The sequence below is a fragment of the Carassius carassius genome, chromosome 50 (assembly GCF_963082965.1).
Source record: "Carassius carassius chromosome 50, fCarCar2.1, whole genome shotgun sequence".
NCBI classification, from domain to species: domain Eukaryota; kingdom Metazoa; phylum Chordata; class Actinopteri; order Cypriniformes; family Cyprinidae; genus Carassius; species Carassius carassius.
The window spans coordinates 19,298,064-19,322,205 of NC_081804.1; the positions used below are offsets into that span (position 1 = coordinate 19,298,064).

At 40.0% G+C, this 24,142-nt stretch overlaps 1 protein-coding gene across 1 annotated transcript in view; it reads left to right on the plus strand.

Moving 5' to 3' along the window:
* Positions 1-24,142, plus strand: part of nup160 (nucleoporin 160) — a 111,289-nt gene that overhangs the window by 10,786 nt on the left and 76,361 nt on the right. The window contains exons 2-8 of the mRNA XM_059545723.1: positions 561-669; positions 10,066-10,276; positions 10,492-10,717; positions 13,192-13,267; positions 13,343-13,457; positions 13,561-13,800; positions 13,887-13,984. Of these exons, the coding sequence (XP_059401706.1) occupies positions 561-669; positions 10,066-10,276; positions 10,492-10,717; positions 13,192-13,267; positions 13,343-13,457; positions 13,561-13,800; positions 13,887-13,984 (1,075 nt within the window). The remainder of the gene's footprint in view (positions 1-560; positions 670-10,065; positions 10,277-10,491; positions 10,718-13,191; positions 13,268-13,342; positions 13,458-13,560; positions 13,801-13,886; positions 13,985-24,142) is intronic.

The following is a 24,142-nucleotide window of genomic DNA, read 5'->3' on the forward strand; positions in this document are numbered from 1 at the left end:
GACAGTGTAAGTTACTTGGCAGTCTATGGGAAATTCCCATGTCTCCCTGTTTTCATCCAAAATATATTAAACTGTGTTCCGAAGATGAACAAAGCTTTTACAGGTATGGAACGACATGGAGCTAAGCGATTTAATGACAAAATTTTCATTTTGTGGTGGAATAGCCCTTTAACTTTGCAATTCCTCTTATTGCATTAGTATTGCATTCTTCTCTTGGCATTTAATGTTTTACTTTTAGTCTAAGTTAAATCTCTTTTTAAGCTCATTTTATCTGTAAAAGAAAAACCTGCCTCATAATTATGCACACCTGAATATAAGGAGTTTTTCCACTTCCAGTCTTCATGGACCATTATATATCACTTATAAATGTTCAAATACAAAAATTAAAAGTAGTTAAGATTGATGTTGTTTGGAAATGGTAAAATGTGCTTGGAAAAAAAATAAGATCAGCGTACCAACGTGCCTAATAATTATGCACGCACTGTGCTTTTTTCTGCAGACTTATTTTACTTGTTTATATTAGGGGTGTTGTTTGAAGTATGTGTCATTGTGTCTGGCAGGTGTTGCAGTTCACTCAGGCGGTGTGAAGTATGCAGACAGTGCAGGTGGATTCTCATATGAGGACAGTGGGAAACTCCTCTCAGTCACCAGCAACAGATTCATCCACTGGTGAGAGATAATACTTGAATATTTTTAGCTTCTCTTTTAATACAATTGTAACTTAATTTATATATATATATATATATATATATATATATATATATATATAGTTTCTCCAGAAATGTTGATTACCTGAGATCATCTCTCTGAGCTGAGATCTATTACATTCAGAGAGCCTTGATTTTGATAAGTTGAGAGTACCTGAAACAGCACTAGAATCCTTTGTTAAAATTGCCTTTAGTCTTTACTTGATTATCGTTTCAATCAAAATGACATGACATATTGGTTAAACAGCAAGACCACAGTGCAATCTAGTGTGCCAAAATATTCTTCAAAACATAATGCGTTGTATCTGAAGATCACAACTCTCTCCTAATTTTCCTTTGATTCATCATGAACAACATTAACAGAGCAATCGCACTGGTGTTTGTTTTAGTCTAACTAAACCTGCCTGAATGTGCATGATTACACTGGACCCTCACTTTTGCCCGTATCCAAGGTAAATCATGACACAACCCCTTTACATTGAGAGTAAATCAATCACATATGTGACTAAATCTTCACTCTGGGTGACTAAATTATGTCTAATATTAGCCACTGGATTTTACTAACCAGTGTGTGATTTGGAGGCTAAGTATAAGTTTAGCACAGAAATTATTTGACTCACAGTACACTCTGCCTGAGCGCTTCAGAGTTCTCTCTATCAACCGATCTGTGCTATTTTTCAGTTCATCTCAATGGATGCACAGCGCACCTGTATTTTACGTACCGTAAACTCTAGTGTGAAGTTGCATGATTCGCTGTCACTTTTCTCACACCCAGAGAGAGAGAGAGAGACAGAGCGAGATATTACATACCATACACACTACATGTAAACAATATTCTTTGTTGTATTTTCCTGTCAAAATAATGGAGTTCCTTTGGAATTCTTCAGTATTTAAGAACTGAACGCTTCGCGTCGTGTGTTATTTTTTAATAATTCAACGGCCCGTAGTCAATTATTCCTTACATATATGGTTACCAAGTTTTAATTCCGATTACTGAAGTTCTATTTTTAAATGATACTTGATTATCATAATATCATATTATAATGCTTGACTGACTGATCTTAAGACTGTACTGAATTGAACTGAACTGAATTCTGTGTTTGCGCTATCTGAAATGACTCTGAGAACTGAATTGAATCTGAACAGCAAGTGAGAACTGAATTGACTTCTCTTTCGCCCTTGAATGGTTTAAAATCAATTGAATGTTTAAATTGGCAAGAATTAGAAGTGTGAAAATGATCAACTTATGATCAATGATCAACTACAAACCATTTCACTCCTAGATACAATATTGGTTTTGTTTTTTTGATTTACCCATTTAACTCTTATATTTTAAAGAATTGGCTGGTTGGACACCTCTTGATATCACAAGAAACAAAAGCAACCAGATTAAACATAATACAGATTTAATTGTTATTTATTAAAGCAAATGTTATCAAGTACCAGCTGCACCTGTGTAAAAATGGTGTTCAGCTGTAATAGACACAGCTAGGCTTGATTATTGCCAGACCTGCACTGTATATGCACTGTATATGAACTTTTTCAGTAGCATGAAGTTGGTTAACCCTTTAGGCGCCAGAGGTTTTTTCCTAAAACGTTCGATTTTGACATCTTAATTTCAAAAGTCTGTATCTTAAAATTGTTAAAGATGGAGACTTTCTGTCAATTATAAAAATATTAAGGATGACCCAATGTTTATGCAGGGATTACATTTTCCCATCTAATTTTCATATGACGTCATATGGGGGTGGCCATCTTGAATTATAGAATTTTCATGAAAAGTCACATATTTAAATGATAAAATACAGCACTTCCAGGGTTTCCCATACATTTATTAATTTGTTATTTAATTATTTTATTAATTTGTTATTTTTATATTAATTGATTCAGATTTTAATATAAAACTATTTAATATGGGTACTAGGGCTGCAACTTAAGATTATTTTGATAATAGATTAATCTGTCGATTATTTTTACGATTAATCGGTTTATGTACTTATATTTTAGTTTTTTCCACCCCCCCAGGTAAATTATTAATAAAGGGTCTTTATCATTCAGCATAGATTTTTAAGAGATTTTAACCATTTTGCATTGTCATATCCTCATCAAAAATATACCTGGAGTTGTTTTATTATGTGTTAGTAATCCTTTTGTTGAACTCTTCTGCAATCCACACACTGACCCATACTCTAGCAAATTTCACAAGGAGATTTCAAATAATGTTTTCACCATGGCAGTCCTTAGAGCTCCTAAAGTAGTTTAACATCCCGAACAAAGCTTAAGGAATCTTTCAGAACATATTTTCACGAAGAATAAGGATAAAACAGAATAAGATTGCAGTGCGTTGTATTTTATTATTTACTGGGAAACTGTTTTATAGCTTATGCTGTGAAATTGTAAACAATCCTTCGAATAAAGTGCCAATGGCATGAAACCTGAATGGAACTCACAATTTAAAGTAAAATCCATCAGAAGGTTGTCCAGAAAAAAAAAATCGGACACACACAAAAAACCTGCTGTGTGAAAAAGAGCAGTGAATACTTAGAAAAAAAGTGCATTTCAAATATCTTTAAACATTTACCTCTCTCATTCAGTCATAATTAGGCTGCACAACTGAATTATGAACTGGTAAACGACAAACTGATCACAGAACATGTTTGTAAAGCTTTAAATGTTAACTGTTAAAAAGCAATGTTATCAGCTTTTACGACTAAACATTTGCAAACAACATTGTACTGGAGAATCTGCACAAATAAAAGTATTAGGGGCCGTTCACATATCGCGCCTAAAAATGCGTGGAAAACGCTAGGCGCACCGCTTTCTCCTTCTTTCCAAAACACTCGGGCAGAAGCGCCCCTGAGGCGTCTGCCTTTGCTAAGCAACCATGACGTGCTCTCTCCTTGAAGACGCGGAAATTTCAGCAAAGGATAAATGGATTTGCAGCTCTAAAAATCGCTTGCAGTAGCTCTGCTACTAAATTTATTTCAAAATGGAAATCCATATACAGCTATGATCAGCTGTTCCTTCATCTTGGCTGAGCTTTAAACGTTGTTTTGGGAAAGGATGAAGCTGATTATTTAGTTCTTGTCACATGACCCGCGGTGCGCTTGCCGCATTCTGAAAAGTTGAAATGTTTTTAACTCGATGCGGTGCGGACGTGCCTGGAAAAACGGGCGCGACACGACCGCGCCGCTTCCATTATGAGCGTGCATACTGCATTGGAAATAACGAACATGAGCGCGCAAAAGACGCGATGCAGATGCAGAGTTTACAGGTTAATCTTCTTTTTTGAAGGCTCAAAGTACTCCCACATCCCGCTGAATGCTGCAGAGACGCTGTTTCGGGAAGCACGTGACATAAAACGAGGCCAGCTATTGGCTATTCGCTACTTCTCCTGTTGTACTGGCTGAGTAAAACCTCCGGTGGCTCATTACTGCCACACTTTGGTCACCGCGGATTTGAAATATGCCCGAAATGAGCAGCTTACGGCAAATAAGTTATTTAGCAACGAATCGATGACTAAATTAGTTGACAACTATTTTAATAATCGATTTGAATCGATTAAATCAATTCGTTGTTTCAGCTCTAATGGGTACAATTGTAGTTTATTGTATTGCTTGCTCCCTCCCTCTCACAAACTGACAACGGAGGCACGCACGACTAGCCCCTCCTCTTCGAACACGATCTGAATCAAAACATGAGCATGCGTTAGTTAGAGGACGGATTGTTGCCGGTGCTTAATGCTTATTCCCCCAGCGAAGATTCCAGAATCAATCCGAGTTGAATGGTTAGTAATGAACACTGTTGCTCAACATAACTCTGAGAAGTTAGTCTATGTTAAGCGCTGTCGCGTTTCCATTACAGATTTGCGCAAAACTTTTGTTTTTTTTTATAAATATCGATAAACAACTATTACGAAATGACGGCGTTTCCATTAACCGATGTTATGCGACTAAAACGTCATTCTTTTCCTCTCGCGATCAGTCATTCCAAAAATCATGGCAACGGACGTTGGTAGGTTTATATATATCACAGCCACCAGACTAGACATTATATTGTTATTATCTCCAGGTTCAGGTTGGTGTGTGTTGGTTTTTGTCCACCTCAATCTCCAGGTTTGTGTGTGTGTGTGTGTGTGTCAGAGTCTGTGTGTGTCCACCTCAAGGTCCAGTTTGGTGTGTGTTGTGAGCCTGTGTGTGTGTGTGAGTGTGTGTGTGAGTCTTTTTGGATGTTTGAGTGTGTGAGCCTGTGTTTGAGTGTGTCAGTGAGTTTGAGTGTGTGTGTGTGTGTGTGTGTCCATCTCCAGGTCCAGGTTTGTGTGTGTGTGTGTGTGTGAGCAAAATTTGCAACAAGAAATCTGTGGAGCAGTCATAGCATAGAAAGTCTATCATCGTTTATTCACCCTCAAGTTGTTCCAAACCTGTATGAGATCTTTGTTCTGCTGAACACAAAGGAAGATATTTGGAAGAATGTTTGTAACCAAACAGATGTCGGTCCCCATTGACTACCATTAGTATATATTTTTTCCTACTATGGGGACCGAGATCTGTTTGATTCTGTCATTCTTCCAAATATCTTTCTTTGTGTTCAACAGAACAAAGAAACTCATACAGGTTTGGAACAACTTGAGGGTGAGTAAACGATGATAGAATTTACATTTTTGGGTGAACTATCCCTTTAAGGTATCTGACACTAAGTGTTGGCAATGGAAATGTGTACTTGTCACTAAAAATATGAGATATATTTTATATATATATATATATATAGATAGATAGATATGATATATTAAACTTAAACCCCCTTCCCCGGTCCCCAAACACCACACCACCGCGAATAGAATCTAATTCTGTGGGGAAACACTGACTTCTTTCCCCCCAAAATGTTCCTCACCTTCTGTGTGCTATATTGCACAATACTGAATGTTTAGGTAAATAGTAAGTAGTAAACAAACTGTGTAAATCATTAGTAATAAATGGTAGAAACAAACCGAATGCATGTAGCGGTTGGTCTTTTGCTGTAGAGATTTTCAATTTATTACATACAGCAGGCACTCTGATTCCATGTATGGGGCACATATATATTATTCATATGACACACAAACACAAGTAGACAAGACCTGTTTAGTTCAAAAGCTATGCCCCGTGTCACATCGCCTCTGCTCCTGCTAAGAGCAGCGTGTCCAGATCTGCCTCACGCACGCGCCGAGTGTGCACAGCTCGGACTACTGTCAGTGTCATTGCGACTCCCCACCTTGCCTCCTAACTGTCTTATGAATACTCGTCTAACATACCCAGTGGCATTAGACAAAGTCTCCACTACAATACTGTCGCCGCGATTGCGGAGAGGTGCGGTCAGAAGACAAATATACATGTCTAGCGCGGTAAAAATCTCCCGCCTCATCCCCGCAACAATAACACGCCTGCTAATTCCGCGATGAACCCTCCGACCCCAGCAAACATTGTTCACACCTCTGACATTTGGCAAAGGACCATCTACATTGGGCAAATGCTTCACCGTTTGTGCTTAGTGTAGGGCTATACTTTCACTTTCAGTATCACCGTCATCTTCTGAATGCAGATATTCCCCTTCAGAATCAGTGCCCGCAAATAGAAGTCCCAACACTTCATTGTGGGTTTATTGAAGCTTTATTGATGCCATTAGATAATATTAATAATACTATAATGCCAATACTTGCTGGCGTTGACAATATTGTTCTAATAAAATGGCACACTCTCACACTAGCTCCGCTTTTGTTCGCACTGATTCAATGAAAAATCGGACCGCATACTATTAATAATAAAGGAGAATGCTAACAGGCAGGTTTACGTAGGCTAAGTCATTCACACCAGTCAATTCAAGCAATTGAAGCATTATTCAAATTAATAGCAGATGCTAACATTACCATCTAAAAGGCCATTATAGTAATGGCGGTTTTTGGCAAGTGATACGATGCTAACGATTACAATTAAAACGACAGTCCTGAGCTAGCTAATAACAATAGGTAGATATGGGAAGGTCTAAACATGAGATAACGTGTACGTGTTCTTAGAATGAACACAACACGACAAACTTTGATGTTTATGGAAACTCACCCCATAAGAAACAGAAAAGTATTCTTGCAGATCTTGATGCCTCCAATGAAATAAGTAGTTCGGGCACACTTTCTCTTTGTCGGGGTCTTCTTTGTGGATGTAACCATCTCCGAAGTTTGCACTGTGCGTCTGTTTGCCTCTAAATGTCCAATAATTTGCATGTCATGCCACTCTTTTTCCGCAGCTAAAGAATCCAGCTGTATGTTGTACATAATGTCTGGAGAAAGCTTCTGGCTACAGGACTGTCTCCCATGCAGAGAGCTCTCTTTTCTCCTCGTGTAGCATTTACAGTCAAAGTTACGGATTTTCCCCATTTCTCTGTCTTTATCCCCATCAAATGTTACTATCGATATAGCCTCTGATATCTTATGGTCCAACTCGTCTGACGCCAATCCAATACATTCTTCCCTCGTCTTCATCTTCGCTCAGTTGTAGATTAGGGATATTATACAGTCTTATTATGCCGCTTTCATCGTCGCTCAGATCGTCTTCAGAATCAGTAAGCGCTTGTTCATAAGCATCCGGCTTGTCGAAGAAGTACTTCAAAACATTTTCAGTGTAACGGCCATGGTTCAGCTTGTCTGCGATCATCTTTGCGGCGTCCATCTTCATTGAATTTTGATATCAGCTAGAGCCGGCCAGAGCGCTGCATAATAAGTAGCCACGCTTCCCTCGGAGGGCGGGGGCAATAACAAAAGAAACAAAAGCCGGCTTATCCAGTATGGAAATACACACAGACAATGACACGCCCCTACTGTGTGCTAGAATCTCCCAAAAACAAGCCGATTTCAACCTCAAAATGTACGCTTTTAAATATACCAACACTGCTATCTCAAACACGGAGAGGCTTCTTCGTGATCTCAACTAACAGATTCTGCAAAAAAACGAAAATCGCCAATTTTGAAAAAAAAAACACTTCTTTCTCATTTTGCTCGAAAGTTGTGCTGCCGATTTGTGTCACTGGTTTCCGTGTTGGGTCACAAATTCTCCATTGATAGCCGCCCCAAAGTGTTGAGTTTTGTTCTCAAGTCCAGCACATACTGAATTTCATTTTTGCCCGGAGATGGTCCCTCCTCCCAACTGGGTTGTATTCACTTTTGTCTGAGCGTCTTGGGTCACTCGATACGACCGATCTCTTAAAATGCCAAAATACGGATAGGTGAGCGGGTGGGCAGGTTGGAGAGGCTGGCCATCGATGGAGCGGACCTGTTGAAAAGAGTGTTTTAATGTCTCATCCTGAGACTGCTCCAGAGGAAAGTCATCACGCTCCGAGAGAATAAGTCTCCCGATTTCGCTCTGTTCCCCTGAAGCAGGACCCAGCGGTCCTGGCTCAGTTTCTCCCACCTGCACCCGTGCGGCCTCCTTCCGTGCCTTATTCCCCCAAGAGGCATCCGCACATAACGACCCCAATAAAACCGTAAATGCGGGCCAATTCGTCCCCCAAAATTATTGGATGCCGGAGGTGGGGACTAACTGCCACCTCCACACTATGCTTTTGTCCCCGGAATTGAATAATAATCGGGACCACCGGATACTCCACCACATCCCAGTGTACGCACCGCACCTTAACCACGCGGCTTGTATCCAGTGCCCCCCGTTAAATCAGGCTTTGATGGATTGAGGATTTGGTTACATCCTGAATCCACCAAGGCTGGATATGAACCCCCCTTGATACTCACAGGTATTTGGTACTCGCCTGCCTGACTGGGGGTTAGGGCTGCACGATATTGGGAAAAAATGACATTGCGATATTTTATTTTTCTGCGATATATATTGCGATATGAAATCTAATCAAATTTTTTCTTACAAACAAAAATGGGGTGAGCACACTTACATTCTCATATTAAATGATTTAAGCATCGACACCATCGTGTCAATTGATTAATATGCGCGAGGGAGAGAGAGCAAGACAGCGCTCGCGTTGTTTGAAGATGGTGAGAGTGCGGCCGGGGCTCGCTCGCTCGCGCTCTCTCTCTCTCTCTCTCTCTCTCTCCCTCTGTCTCTCTTTCCCGCGCTCTCTCTCTCTCACTCTCTGTTAAACGGACAGGACTTAAAAGCACATGAAAATGATAAACTTTCACTCTATGATGGTTAAGATGTGCAATTAATCTGCGAATCACATTCGTCAAGGGCCGGGGAGCAGCTGGCCCGTACAGTTAATGAATAACCAATCAACTACGACAGCCTACATCGCACATCCTGCGATGTGACTATCGTGGATTCGTACATCGCGATATCGATGCTTAAACGACACATCGTGCAGCCCTACCGGGATTGAAAATTACTCACACAGAAATAGTGTTATGAACATAGCCTGCTTCAGTCGAGTCTGTTTCTGTTTATTTGTAGTCACATACATCACATTTACAAGGAATGATCATTTCTATATTTTTTTATAAAAGCTCCCAAACAAAAAACATTATTATATTTTTATGACATAGGCTACGTTTAGCTAAACTCTCGAGACGAGACTAATGACAGATAAAATGTGTTACTCAATAAATCGCATTTACTATGTTTACGATGGTAACATTAATGGCTAGCATGCACAGACTTTTGCATTGCTTATAAATATTTATAAATACTTATAAATACTGCCTTGTATGGTGATTATAATCCACATCGGATCAAGTTATTTCAAACACTCACTGCTGACTGAAAGTTAGTTTTGAGCTCAACTTATTTTAAAAGTCTTTAATCAGAGCAAGAACATTTTCACCCCACTGTATATGTAGTCACAGTATAATTTAAGTAGTCAGTACCAATTCCAGTAAAATGTCAGTATAATTTATTCTATATTATAATGTATTTATAATTTCTATTTTATAATATGTTATATGTATTTTATATAATTGATTACTAATTTGGATAAGTAAACATTTTCATACTCCTCAGCACACACGTTTTGGCAGTGAGAACCATATTTAAATGCAGTATTAAATCCTAAATTGCAGTAATTGAGGTTGAAAAATTTACGTGCACTGTATCTGATATATATCAGTGGAAGTAGATGTAAATGGAATGCTGTAATGAACACTTTATAATCACAGCAGTCACAGTTGTAATCTCCTACAATATGGATGTTTTCTACCCTGATGTGATATAATGGTATGTTCTGAATAAACTGGTGTAATTTAATGAAAACAAAATAATTTATACATTAAACACATTTTATACATTACCAAAACCACTGACTTCCTCTATTGTGGGAATTATGTTTGGCTGACTTTCAGTATATATGCTTCAGCATGTCTTTTATTTTTTAGGTCCACCTCAGGTGACACAGTTCAGTTTGTTGAGCAGTCACTGGACACCAATCTTCTGAATAATGCTGTCCGCTTGCGTATCCCAAACTGCCTCTTGCTGCCTGGAGGAGTTTGTATACAAGAGACCCTTAACAACGTCATTATTCTGATCGTCACCAGCCAGTCGGTTCATCGCCTGGTGCTGCCGCACCCCAGCCACATGTACCGCAGTGTAAGCATCTGAACCTTTGCTTTCTTTGGCAATTCCTGACTGCTACTAAATCAAAATGTTTTTTCCTCTGCAGGTGCAGCTAGAATCTATGCGTTACAGTTGTATTATCAAATATACATTTTTATTTTTTTGTAAGGATTTGACAGAAAAGGAATGTAATTTTATTCTGTATTTGATCTATACTCTGTATGGCCTAATAGATTCATCTTTTATAGGATCTGGTCACTGAACTCCAAATGCAGTCCATTTTCACGGACATTGGGAAGCTGAATTTAAACGAACCTGCCCACAGTTACGTGCTCCCATTTGCACAAGGAGCACAGACGTCCGCTCCGTCCACATCCGCTGCATGGATCAGTCATCAGGGGGAGGCACTGTTTGCTCTCGCCTCACCATCAGGCGCCATTACTGTTGTCACGTTGCCTGCTCATGATCAAGATGGTTTGTCTATAAAGTCATCTTTATCTGTCTTTCTTACTCTATATATACAGTGGTAGTCTGTGGGTCGTTAAAGTTTGAAAATGTAAAAAAAAAAAAAATTGTCATGCATATCTTGGTCTTAAATATGCTTGTAAAGGTCATAGTTTTAAAATCCAAAGAGATACATTGTAATGACTGAAGTTGTCTACATTGCACGCATCGCATGGCACCGAAGCATTGACAGTAATTGACAGATGCGCTGTCATGTTGTTCCAAATTCTCAAACCAAACTTTTCTTCTGTGGAACACAAAAGGTATTATGAAATGGATCTAAAAATTTTGCATAAGCAAATAAACAATAAAATTCCATATCTGGGATATGTCATCAACTTAATTTGTATAAAAAAAAGAAGCACATTCAGTGAAAAACAATGTTTGTCAAACACTTAAAGTGCCACTATTATGCCATTTTTAAGGTTCCTAATGTTGTTTTGGGAGTGTCTTACTATAGGTTTAGATGCATACAAGGTCAAAAAACACTTGTTTTCTCAAATTATACATTTTAAAGGGATAGTTCACCCAAAAATGAAAATTATGTCATTAATGACTCACCCTCATGTCGTTCCAAACCCGTAAGACCTCCGTTTATCTTTGGAACACAGTTTAAGATATTTTAGATTTAGTTTGAGAGCTCTCAGTCCCTGTGTGAAGCTGTGTGAACGGTATACGGTCCATGTCCAGAAAGGAAGAAAAACATCATCAAAGTAGTCCATGTGACATCAGAGGGTCAGTTAGAATTTTTTGAAGCATCGAAAATACATTTTGGTCCAAACATAGCAAAAACTATGACTTTATTCAGCATTGTCTTCTCTTCCGTGTCTGTTGTGAGATTTCAAAACTGCAGTTTAGTGATATCTGGTTCGCGAACGAATCACTCGATGTAACCGGATCTTTTTGAACCAGTTCACCTAATCGAACTGAATCGTTTGAAACTGTTCGCATCTCCAATACGCATTAATCCACAAATGACTTAAGCTGTTAACTTGTTTAATGTGGCTGACACTCCCTCTGAGTTCAAACAAACCAATATCCCGGAGTAATTCATTTACTCAAACAGTACACTGACTGAACTGCTGTGAAGAGAGAACTGAAGATGAACACCAAGCCGAGCCAGATAACAAATGAAAGATTGACTCTTTCTTGAGTCAAGAACCGGTTGCATCGGTTTTTGGATCACCAATAGTGATGGGAAGTTCGGTTCTTTTCCGCGAACCGGTTCTTCCGGACAGTTCGATTAAATAAACCGATTGAAGAAAACGGTTCACCGGTTCTTTAGCGCTCGAAGTAATGACGTCAATGGCGATGATTGCCCTTGATTCAAGCCTTGGGTTTACCCGCGCTCATAACGTTAGCACAGAATCAGTTCAGAATCTATCACCAAAAGAATTCAGGTTCAGACGCTTTGTGTGTCATTCTGCTTCACACTGAATCACACATGCACAGTATCATCAGCTCCTCGGTTCTCGAATCAGACGCGTCCAACAGAAACGGTTCTTGCCTCGAGAACGAGTCAATCGTTCGTTCGTTATCTGACTCTGCTCTGTGTTCATCTTCAGTTCTCTCTTCACAGCAGTTCAGGCAGTGTACTGTTTGAGTACATGAATTAGTAGAGGGAGTGTCAGCCGCATTAAAAAAAAGTTAACCGCTTAAGTCATTTGTGGATTAATGCTTATTGGAGACGCGAACCGTTTCAGTTCGATTTGGTGAACTGGTTCAAGAAGATCCGGTTACATCGAGTGATTCGTTCGCGAACCGGATATGACAAACTTTTTTGTTTTGAACTCTCTCACAACAGACACGAAAGAGAAGACAATGCTGAATAAAGTCGTTGTTTTTGCTATTTTTGGACCAAAATGTATTTTCGATGCTTAAAAAAATTCTAACTGACCCTCTGATGTCACATGGACTACTTTGATGATGTTTTTATTACATTTCTAACCATGGACCATAGTCCGTACACACAGTTTCAATGGAGGGACCGAAAGCTCTCGGACTGGTAAAATATCTTAAACTGTGTTCTGAAGATGAACAGAGGTCTTACGGGTTTGGAACGACATGAGGGTGAGTCATTAATGACATTTTCATTTTTTGGTGAACTAACCCTTTAGTATCAGCGAGTTTTTCAACGATTCTCAAATGATTTTAAACTGATTTTTGCACACACAATGAAAATAAAGTGAATATACTTTTTTACATCTTCTCAATATGATGTTAAACACATGTACAAGCTACAGTGTTTGGGGCTGGGATCAAGTTGTTTGTTTAGCTTTTTACTATATTTGATGAGCTCTATGTGTGTTAATCAAAATTAATTATGAATAAAAGCCAGTTCATCATATAAAATGATTGTGTCTCTTCAGAAGGATTAATTAAACAACTTAATTCATAGATACCTGTGTTTATAGAAAATAATGATTCTGCTTTCTCTTATTAAGGGACTGTGTCCATTTTGGAGTTGAAACAGAGTTCAATGATGCAGCGTTTGGCCGGCTGGATGCCCACCGCCATCAGGTATTTTATTTATTTTCCATAAAGTTGAATTTATAAGCAGAGCAAAAACTTGGTTTAAACAGCATCCATTTACAGAGGAGATCAGAGCATTTCTGACCTGGCCATCAGTCTGGCTGTCCACCAGCTAGAGGATGACACTTTCATATTTGCGCTGTGTCAAGATCATAAGCTGCGCATGTGGTCATTAAAGGTCAGTTTGGCTCCAGGAGAGGATGGTGCATATATAAATTCATTTTATCAAGATGTCATTTCTATAATTGCATGCCGCTCACAATGATGCGTTTGTCTTTTAGCATCAGATGTGTCTGTTGGTGAATGATATGTTGGACTATATGCCAGTGGGTCGTGGGGAGGTGAAGGCTTCTCCAGCACAGGCTCATAAGCTCCGTCTCTTCTTCTCCTCATCCATCGGCCTGTGTCTCGCCATCTACCTCGCAGTACCCAAACGCAGTCAGTTCTGTGTGCTGCAGCTGGTGGCAAGTGAGAACAATCGCTACAGCCTGGATCACATCTCAACACTGTTTTCAACACAGGTAGAGATCAACAGTGTAAACATGGAGTACTTCATGTGATAACTGTTGGAAGTATACTCACAAGTATGTGTGTTTGTGTGAAACAGGAGACACTAGTGGATTTTGTCTTGACTGCGACTGATATTTGGGCTGTTTGGCTGGATAATGACAACCAGACTGTGGTGAAGTACATCAGTTTTGAGCAGTGAGTAATACAGAGTTTGATTATACAGTTTAAACAGTTGAGGTTTGTATTTGGCAACCAATCATCTAGAGAAATGAACTTATAGTAAGTACATTTTATTTGTAGATCACATTTAAATTCCACTTACACTGACCAAATATTGAAGCATATGGGTAGCGATATTCAATTTGGAATGTAATATGCAAAATGACAATGCAATATGTAAAATGGCAATGCATTTCTGTATTTACATTTACATTTTCCAATACATTTGTGCAACGTTTGGTGCAAAATTAAAATGAAAATTAAATTACATAATTTTCATTTGCCATTTCATACACCAGTTTTAATATGTAAAATGAAAGCTAATTTTAACGCCTTATAAGTCGCAAAATTAAAATGAAATTGTATTACAGAAATGATTAGATATGTATAACATGTTCAAGCAAAAACTGTGGCAAAATTATCATTTAAATGCTATTTTTCTTAAATGCATGAACACTCACAGTCAAGACACTTACGATTGCATTTTCATTCAGTGTCCCGCAATGAATGTAGCAAAATTCAATGTGCACATTTAAAATGCATTCCGAGCCGATCACGTCTCCGCCCCCTCGCGCCATGTCAATCACTGCGTGAACAAGGCTGGGCTTGCAGAAGGTCAGAGACTCAAATCTCAAGAAGAGGATTCAAGTGAGAGAACATGGACAAGACCGTTGGTCCGTGTACGTTTTGATCATTTCGGTTTATGGCTTTAATATTTCATTCGCACTTGTGGGCGGTGCTGAAGCGCTCCTTTCATCTGATTGGTCGAATCGCTCCACCTTCAGCACAGTCTTTTCATTCTTTCAGGCAGAATAAGAGTCAGTGGGAGTGAAGCACTGTAATGTCTGAAACCACCGCTCACTGTTAATGAGCATAATATTTGAATCAGATGATGCTGGCCACATAATGCTTTTTGCTTGAACATGTTATACATATTTAATCATTTCTGTAATACATTTTCATTTTAATTTTGCAACTTATAAAGCGTTAAAATTAGTATTCATTTTACATATTAAAACTGGTGTATGAAATGCCAAATGAAAATTATGTAATTTAATTTTCATTTTGCACCAAACATTGCACACATATATTGGAAAATGTAAATGTAAATACAGAAATGCATTGCCATTTTACATATTGCATTGTCATTTTGCATATTACATTGCAAATTGAATATCGCTACCCATATGCTTCCATAACCAAAGTGCTGTACAAAACAATCGTTAAATACAGTAAAGTATAAAATAAAATACAAATTACACTGAACCAGGGGTTACATGACTACAGATTTCTGCTATTCGATTTCATATTAAAAAAAAAAATACCTTGAGGTACTTGACTACTCGTGGTTCATGCTGCTGTAAATGAAAAGACATGAAATAGTTCTTATCAATAAACACTTAATTCATAGCCTAATGCAACAATTACATATATAAATTGTCAAAACTTTATAACTATGACATTACCCATTTAAATTTTCATGTAACAGCCAGTATTTGTATCGTACTCTGTTACAAACGTAACCTCGATTCCCTGAGATACTTCAGTCATACTGCATATGGGGAAAAGCTCCTTTTCTCCTCGATACTGAAGCCTTTTTTCAATAACGCAGTGCAACTGCACTGCCATTGGTTTAATCTGTTAAACTTTTTAAACCAGTGACAGCACTGCGTAGCTGCGCGAGCCTGTGGCGATCCAGCGCACCAAAGCCCACCAAATAGGGGAGGGCAAATGGTTATATAAGCAGGCAAATCACCAGAGGAAATCAGGTCATGCGACTAAAGCGACGAAACTAAAGCCGCAGCCTCGTGGCATGGCATATAATGCAGTACTCATTCCGTATCTCAGGGAACCGAGATTACGTTCATAACAGAGTATGTTCCCTTTCGATACTTCACTCATACTGCATATGGGGAACGAATTCAACCATGCCTGTCAGGGTAGGGAACAACAAAACTTGTCTTGGACACCTTGGGGTCCATGGGACAAGTGAGAGGGCTGGAGCCATTGAACCCTTTACGCTACACTGCTAAGAGGGAGCTAGCTCCCTGGAGGTGGCATGATGGCGGTGTCTGAGCCAGGTTATAAAATCTGACAAAAGTGGACGGCGAGGACCAGCCAGCCGCCTCACAGATGTCCTTGATAGAGACACCACTAGACCAGGACTATGAAGAGGCCATCCCTCATTCGGATGGCCTGCCAGGCCTCGGCCCGTGTGACAAGAGGCTGGATAGCGTCAGATGGCAGGTCGCTGATCAGGGGCCTGAACACTGACAAATGCGGAAGAGGAAAAATGCTCTCTTTTTGAAAATGTGAAATATTTATTGTTCGCCATAACAATGGTGCTTTGCATGGGCGCAACAGAAGTGGGCCCATGTCGCAGAGCAGGCAGGTGAGAGAGCTTTTGGAGTGATCCGGCCGCGGCGGGACTTTGCCCCTTCCTCTTTCTTCCCCAACAATCAGTAAGATTGTGAGGGCGTTGGGTCCAGCACAATCCTTTGCCGGGAGCCCTGACATCTCGGTAATTAAGCATGCTTAGCGGGGCGAGCTTGCTGATGCTGCCCCTTAGAGGGCGCCGCCTGTGAGGTAGAGGGGGCAGACTTGCTCTGATGCTGAGTCAGCGCAGTCCTGGGGCGACTCGAGGCAGAGCTGGAGCGTTTGGGCAGGAGGTGTTGCATGGCCTGGGATGACTTCTGTGCTGCAGTGAAACGCTCTGTGAATCCCTCTATGGCTGGCCTGAAGAGACTGAATGGCGAGACTGGGGCATCGAGAAAGGCCACTTTGTCGCTCTCCTTGATCTCAGTCAAGTTGAGCCAGAGATGGCGGTCAAGCACAACCAGGTTGGCCATGGATCTTCCGATGGCCTGGGCCGTGCCCTCCGTGGCACTGCAGAGGTCGCGAAAGGCTAGACTCATCCACCTCAACCAAGCTTTGCCTGGAACACTTGAAGAATGGTGTGCAGCACTGAAGCAGCTTGGCCTGCAGAAGTATAGGCTCTGCCAGCCATGGCGGAAGTAGTCCTGCAGGGCTTGAAAGGAAGGGCTCTCTTGCTTTTCCTCCCCACAGCTCGTTCCGGGCGAAGGTGTTCAGTAGGGATCCTGCGAAGTGAAGTCGTCGCTGAAGGAGTGAGATCTGATTTCCTCAGGCGATTTGCCTGTTTATATAGCCATTTGCCCCGCACTTTTTGGCGGGCTTTGGCACACTGCATCGCCACAGACTTGCGCAGCTACACAGTGCTGTTATTGGTTTAAAAAGTTTAACAGATTAAACCAATGGCAGTGCAGTTGCACTGCATTATTGAAAAAAAGCTTCAGTATCGAGGTAAAAAGGAGCTTTTCCCCCATACGCAGTATGAGTGAAGTATCAAAAGGGAACTGTATTTGTATCTGTAACAATCACAAAATGATTCGTATCTGCATTCGGATAAAACCAGGTCGTACAGTTGCTTGATAAGACCATTATGACCATCTTTTTTCACAGTTATCACTGAAGTATGCTGTTTTTAAACTAAAATAATTATTAAATTCAAAAAATATATTTATCATGCAAGCAGAGAGACGTTTAGTGATCATTTGAACACGACTGAATTCAATGCGGCACATTTTAATTACGCAGAACAATTTTATTTATTTATTTTTTCACTAAACAAATGTGCGTGTGCCACGCAAACCAACACAAGATAAAGATGTACATGTACAGTACATACATACAGATAATAGAAATTGCGTTGCTCTCAGACCCTTGGTGCATACAGATAACACAGTAGACAGTAGAGCCTAAAAATCTAGGTCAAATAAAAAATATAAGATGCAACTATACAATATGGGCATGTAATGAAAGACATAAAATAAAAATAAAGTTAAATAAAGCAGCGAAAGGCACATGGCAAATATAGTGCAAACCAGTGTAGTGAACAAACAGTGCAGATAAAAAGGTTTTTAGTGCAAAAAAAGCTTATTCAGTCAGATTAAAGGGACAATGGGCTCAAGAGCAGATATTTTATTAAAACTGAATGATGAGGTGGTAGAATGATGTCAGTTCCATGCTGAATGAGGTAGTGAGCAGACCAATGCTGCACAAAGTGACTGGTGCATGTCATCGTATGTTAGTGGGAGGGGGGAGTGGAAGGACCTGGGGATGTGGGATCTGTGGAGGTGGGGGGTTCATAGTTCTGTGGTGCCTGGGACAGAAGAGGGAAGGAGGTTAGGCAAGTTCGGGAGTGAGTTCAGCTTCCTGATGGATGAAGCTGTCCTTCAGTCTGCTGGTCCTGGCCTGGAGACTCCGCAGCCTCCTCCCTGATAGCAGCAGACTGAAGAACCTGTGTGACGGGTGGGTGGGATCACCTGCAATGCAGAGGGCTTTGCGGGTGAGACAGGTTACATAAATGTCCTGGAGGGAGGGGAGGGAGATACCAATGATCTTCTCAGCTGCTCTCACTGTGCATTGCAGAGTCTTCCGGCAGGATGCGTTGCAGGCACCATACCACGCAGTGCTGAGTCAAGTCAAGTCACCTTTATTTATATAGTGCTTTAAACAAAATACATTGCGTCAAAGCAACTGAACAACATTCATTAGGAAAACAGTGTGTCAATAATGCAAAATGATAGTTAAAGGCAGTTCATCATTGAATTCAGTGATGTCATCTCTATTCAATTAAATAGTGTCTGTGCATTTATTTGCAATCAAGTCAACGATATCGCTGTAGATGAAGTGACCCCAACTAAGCAAGCCAGAGGCGACAGCGGCAAGGAACCGAAACTCCATCGGTGACAGAATGGAGAAAAAAACCTTTGGAGAAACCAGGCTCTGTTGGGGGGCCAGTTCTCCTCTGACCAGATGAAACCAGTAGTTCAATTCCAGGCTGCAGCAAAGTCAGATTGTGCAGAAGAATCATCTGTTTCCTGTGGTCTTGTCCTGGTGCTCCTCTGAGACAAGGTCTTTACAGGGGATCTGTATCTGGGGCTCTAGTTGTCCTGGTCTCCGCTGTCTTTCAGGGCAGTAGAGGTCCTTTCTAGGTGCTGATCCAGCATCTGGTCTGGATACGTACTGGATCCGGGTGACTGCAGTGACCCTCTGATCTGGATACAGACTGGATGTGGTGGCTACGGTGACCTCGGAATAAGAGAGAAACAGACAAATATTAGCGTAGATGCCATTCTTCTAATGATGTAGCAAGTACATAGGGTGTTATGGGAAGTGTTCCGGGTTCCGGTTTACCTAATTAATGCAGCCTAAAAACTCTTTAACGGATTTGGATATTAAAAGCATATTAGTATGTTATGTGTAAACCAGGTTAAAGAGATGGGTCTTTAATTTAGATTTAAACTGCAAGAGTGTGTCTGCCTCCCGAACAATGTTAGGTAGGTTATTCCAGAGTTTAGGCGCCAAATAGGAAAAGGATCTGCCGCCCGCAGTTGATTTTGATATTAGGGTTAGGGTTATTATCAAATTGCCTGAGTTTTGAGAACGTAGCGGACGTAGAGGATTATAATGTAAAAGGAGCTCATTCAAATACTGAGGTGCTAAACCATTCAGGGCTTTATAAGTAATAAGCAATATTTTAAAATCTGTACGATGTTTGATAGGGAGCCAGTGCAGTGTTGACAGGACCGGGCTAATATGGTCATACTTTCTGGTTCTAGTAAGAACTCTTGCTGCTGCATTTTGGACTAGCTGTAGTTTGTTTACTAAGCGTGCAGAACAACCACCCAATAAAGCATTACAATAATCTAACCTTGAGGTCATAAATGCATAGCTTAACATTTCTGCATTTGACATTGAGAGCATAGGCCGTAATTTAGATATATTTTTGAGATGGAAAAATGCAGTTTTACAAATGCTAAAAACGTGGCTTTCTAAGAAAAGATTGCGATCAAATAGCACACCTAGGTTCCTAACTGATGATGAAGAATTGACAGAGCAACCATCAAGTCTTAGACAGTGTTCTAGGTTATTACAAGCAGAGTTTTTAGGTCCTATAATTAACACCTCTGTTTTTTCAGAATTTAGCAGTAAGAAATTACTCATCCAGATTTTTATATCGACTATGCATTCCATTAGTTTTTCAAATTGGTGTGTTTCACCTGGCCGTGAAGAAATATACAGCTGAGTATCATCAGCATAACAGTGAAAGATAACACCATGTTCCCTGATGAGATCTCCCAAAGGTAACATATAAAACGTGAAGAGTAGCGGCCCTAGTACTGAGCCTTGAGGTACTCCATACTGCACTTGTGATCGATAGGATACATCTTCATTCACTGCTACGAACTGATGGCGGTCATATAAGTACGATTTAAACCATGCTAATGCACTTCCATTAATGCCAACAAAGTGTTCTAGTCTATGCAAAAGAATGTTGTGGTCAATTGTGTCAAATGCAGCACTAAGGTCCAATAAAACTAATAGATCATTTGTTACTCTAAGGAGAGCAGTCTCAGTACTATGATACGGTCTAAATCCTGACTGGAAATCCTCACATATACCATTTTTCTCTAAGAAGGAATATAATTGTGAGGATACCACCTTTTCTAGTATCTTGGACAGAAAAGGGAGATTCGAGATTGATCTATAATTCTATAACTAGTTCTTTGGGGTCAAGTTGTGGTTTTTTGATGAGAGGCTTAATAACAGCCAGTTTGAAGGTTTTGGGGACATATCCTAATGACAATGAGTAATTTATAATAGTCAGAAGAGGATCTATGACTTCTGGAAGCACCTCTTTTAGGAGCTTAGATGGTATAGGGTCTAACATACATGTTGTTGGTTTAGATGATTTAACAAGTTTATACAATTCTTCCTCTCCTATAGTAGAGAATGAGTGGAACTGTTCCTCAGGGGGTCTATAGTGCACTGTCTGATGTGATACTGTAGCTGACGGCTGAATGGTTGCAATTTTATCTCTAATAGTATCGATTTTAGAAGTGAAGTAGTTCATAAAGTCATTACTGCTGTGGTGTTGGGAAATGTCAACACTTGTTGAGGCTTTATTTTTCGTTAATTTAGCCACTGTATTGAATAAATACCTGGGGTTATGTTTGTTTTCTTCTAAAAGAGAAGAAAAGTAATCGGATCTAGCAGTTTTTAATGCTTTTCTGTAGGATAGGTTACTTTTTCCCGCCAAACCATACGAAATACCTCTAGTTTTGTTTTCCTCCAGCTGCGCTCCATTTTTCGGGCTGCTCTCTTTAGGGTGCGAGTATGCTCATTATACCATGGTGTCAAACTGTTTTCCTTAACCTTCCTTAAGTGTAAAGGAGCAACTGAATTTAAAGTGCTAGAAAAGAGAGAGTCCATAGTTTTTGTTACATCAAGTTGTTCTGAGGTTTTGGATATGCTTAGGAATTTGGATACATCAGGAAGATAACTTAAAAAGCAGTCTTTTGTGGTAGAAGTGATGGTTCTAACATGTAACGAAGTAGAATTTACAATTTTGGCTATATGAAGTTTGCACAAAACTAAATAATGATCTGAGATATCATCACTTGGCTGCATAATTTCAACACTATCAACATCAATTCCATGTGACAGTATTAAATCTAGAGTATGATTTCGACAATGAGTAGGTCCTGAAACGTGTTGTCTAACCCCAATAGAGTTCAGAATGGCTATAAATGCTGATCCCAATGCATCTTTTTCATTATCAACATGGATATTAAAATCACCAACTATTAAAACTTTATCTGCAGCCAGAACTAACTCGGATGTAAAATCACCAAACTCTTTAATATAGTCTGTATGGTGCCCTGGTGGCCTTTATACAGTAGCCAGTACAAACATAACGGGATTTATCAAAAACATTTGTTTCTCTGGATAATGATATATGAAGCACCATTACTTCAAACGAGTTATCAAACTATCAAACGAGGTCAGGTCTGCCCCAAAAGCTCGTCCAATTGTCTGTGAAACCTATGTTATTCTGTGGGCACCACTTAGACATCCAGCCATTGAGTGATGACCAGTGTTGTGGGTTAGAGTACTCTAATTACTTTTTTCCTGAAATGTGTAACTTAACGCGTTAGTTTCGTGCGTAAGTAATCAGTAACTTCGTTATTTTTAAAAAAAAGTAATCCGTTATTTTAAGGAAAGGAAAATCCCGACTGCAGCCTGCTTTTTTTCAGACAGTAGGCCTAGGTCTACTGTGCCACCTGCGGATGTATCAGCGGAGCCGAAGCTCTGTGATCGTAAAGTCAATGGCTGTGATACGTCTGTGCCCTGCGCCTGACCCTGTGTGTGTGTTTTTTTTTTTTTCGAACTCCCGGCAAGATGGCAGAGAGGACAGCGTTTGGTTTATGGACTGTGTTAAAGTGAATTTAGGCTTGTGACTGTGAGTGACACTTTAATAATAATTAGTTCGGCTATTAAGCGATTTGTCATTTGCCTGTGTAGCAGTGAAGGATTTAATTCGGTTTGTTATCATGTTTGTTTGACAGGCAGCTGTTAATTTCTGTTAGATCGTTGGCTGGCTGGTTGTTCATCCTTTCTAAATGGATTTAAATCTGCAAGCCTGTTTAAGGTTGTGTTTACAAGTAAGCATACTTGTACTTTGATAACTGCATTATTTAAAGTTAAAGAAAAATCAGGAGTTATCTTGTGGTGCTCATAATATACAGTAACCTAGGCTACCCGAGCTGGGTAGGTGCGAATTTTGATTAATAATATGTTCTGTGATAATAAATAAATAAAACGACATGTGGAATAGCCTATTGCTGACTGTCTTTCCTGTTATTGTTATCCTGCAGTGTTAATTTAGTCGGATGACTGACGTTATTCATTGTCGGGAGTCACGACTTCTAGGTGCATTTAAAGGGGCCGGGGGCTATGTCTGTCATGTGTGAGCCGCTGCAAACGGCTTTTAATTTTTGGTAACGCATGAGTACTCTAACGCGTTACTTTTATGAATAGGTAACGCTGTATCATAACTGATTACTTTTAATTGATGGTAACGTTGTAACCTAACTAACTACTTTCCAAAGTAATGATGACAATCTGCTATGCATCTCGTCACCACGGTAAGCAGGGAGGGGACCAGAGCATATTACAGTGTCTGACATCAACACCACCTCTGCAATGCTACTATTTGTAGCATTGCAACCCTTCCCAGACTATTATATGTCACCTTATTGTAATATCTGTAATTTTATTCACCTTTTACATGCACTCTCAAAGAAAGAAAAAAAAGTAACACTATAATAACTTTCATTATTAAAATGATATGTTGGCTGATAAATCTAAATCCACATTTTTACATAATTTTTGAGGGCCTATGTGACGAGTGGGGCGGGGCCGAGGGACGTGGGAACAGGAGCGAGTGATTGGAGATGAGCGACGCACTGCTGAAGATCCCTTGCCGCTGTGGTGAATCCGCGGTGCCATTGAGCTGGCAAGGGATCTTCAGCAGTGCGTCCCTCCTTCTCCTGGGCTTCGGCACCACTGTAATGAATTAAATCTTCATAATCTTCGGCAAGAAGGAAGCGGGAACCGGCGGACAATCAAATGAAACTTTAATAATCAAAATAAACACAAAACAGCGCATCAGCCCCTCACGGGCGACTGAAGCGCACAAATAAAAATCAAAACACAAACTAAAATCCAGGCCTGGTCCTCCCTCGTCCGTCACTGTCGTCGCTCCGGTTTTATATCCCTCCATCTCCTCCATGGGACTCGAGACCGGCGAGTGTCACAGGTTTAGCTTATCTCCAATAACTCCACCGGCCTCGCTCCTGTTCCCACGTCCCTCTGCCCCGCCCCACTCGTCACAGCCTGATTACCAAAAAAGTCTCACCATTAAAAATCTTAGATAAAGCAGCCTTACAAATAAATAAAATAATGCTTAAATAATGGAAAAAAGTTACTGGACAACATACGTGTAAAAAAGTATAAAAGGTGATAAGATGATAGAGTGTGTTGAAAGAGGTCCAGCATGTAAGAACTACAGCCAGAGATAGTCAAAATCATTAAATATTGTCATTATTAAGAGTATTTGGCATTTCCAATTAATGTAGACCTGTTATTTTCTGGCTATTATTATTGTTACTTTTATTATTAAATCAATATTACAATTAATTTGCTTCGCAACAATTTCATAGCGCATCAACACATAACTGACACGCTGTGACTCACAGCATTTGAGGA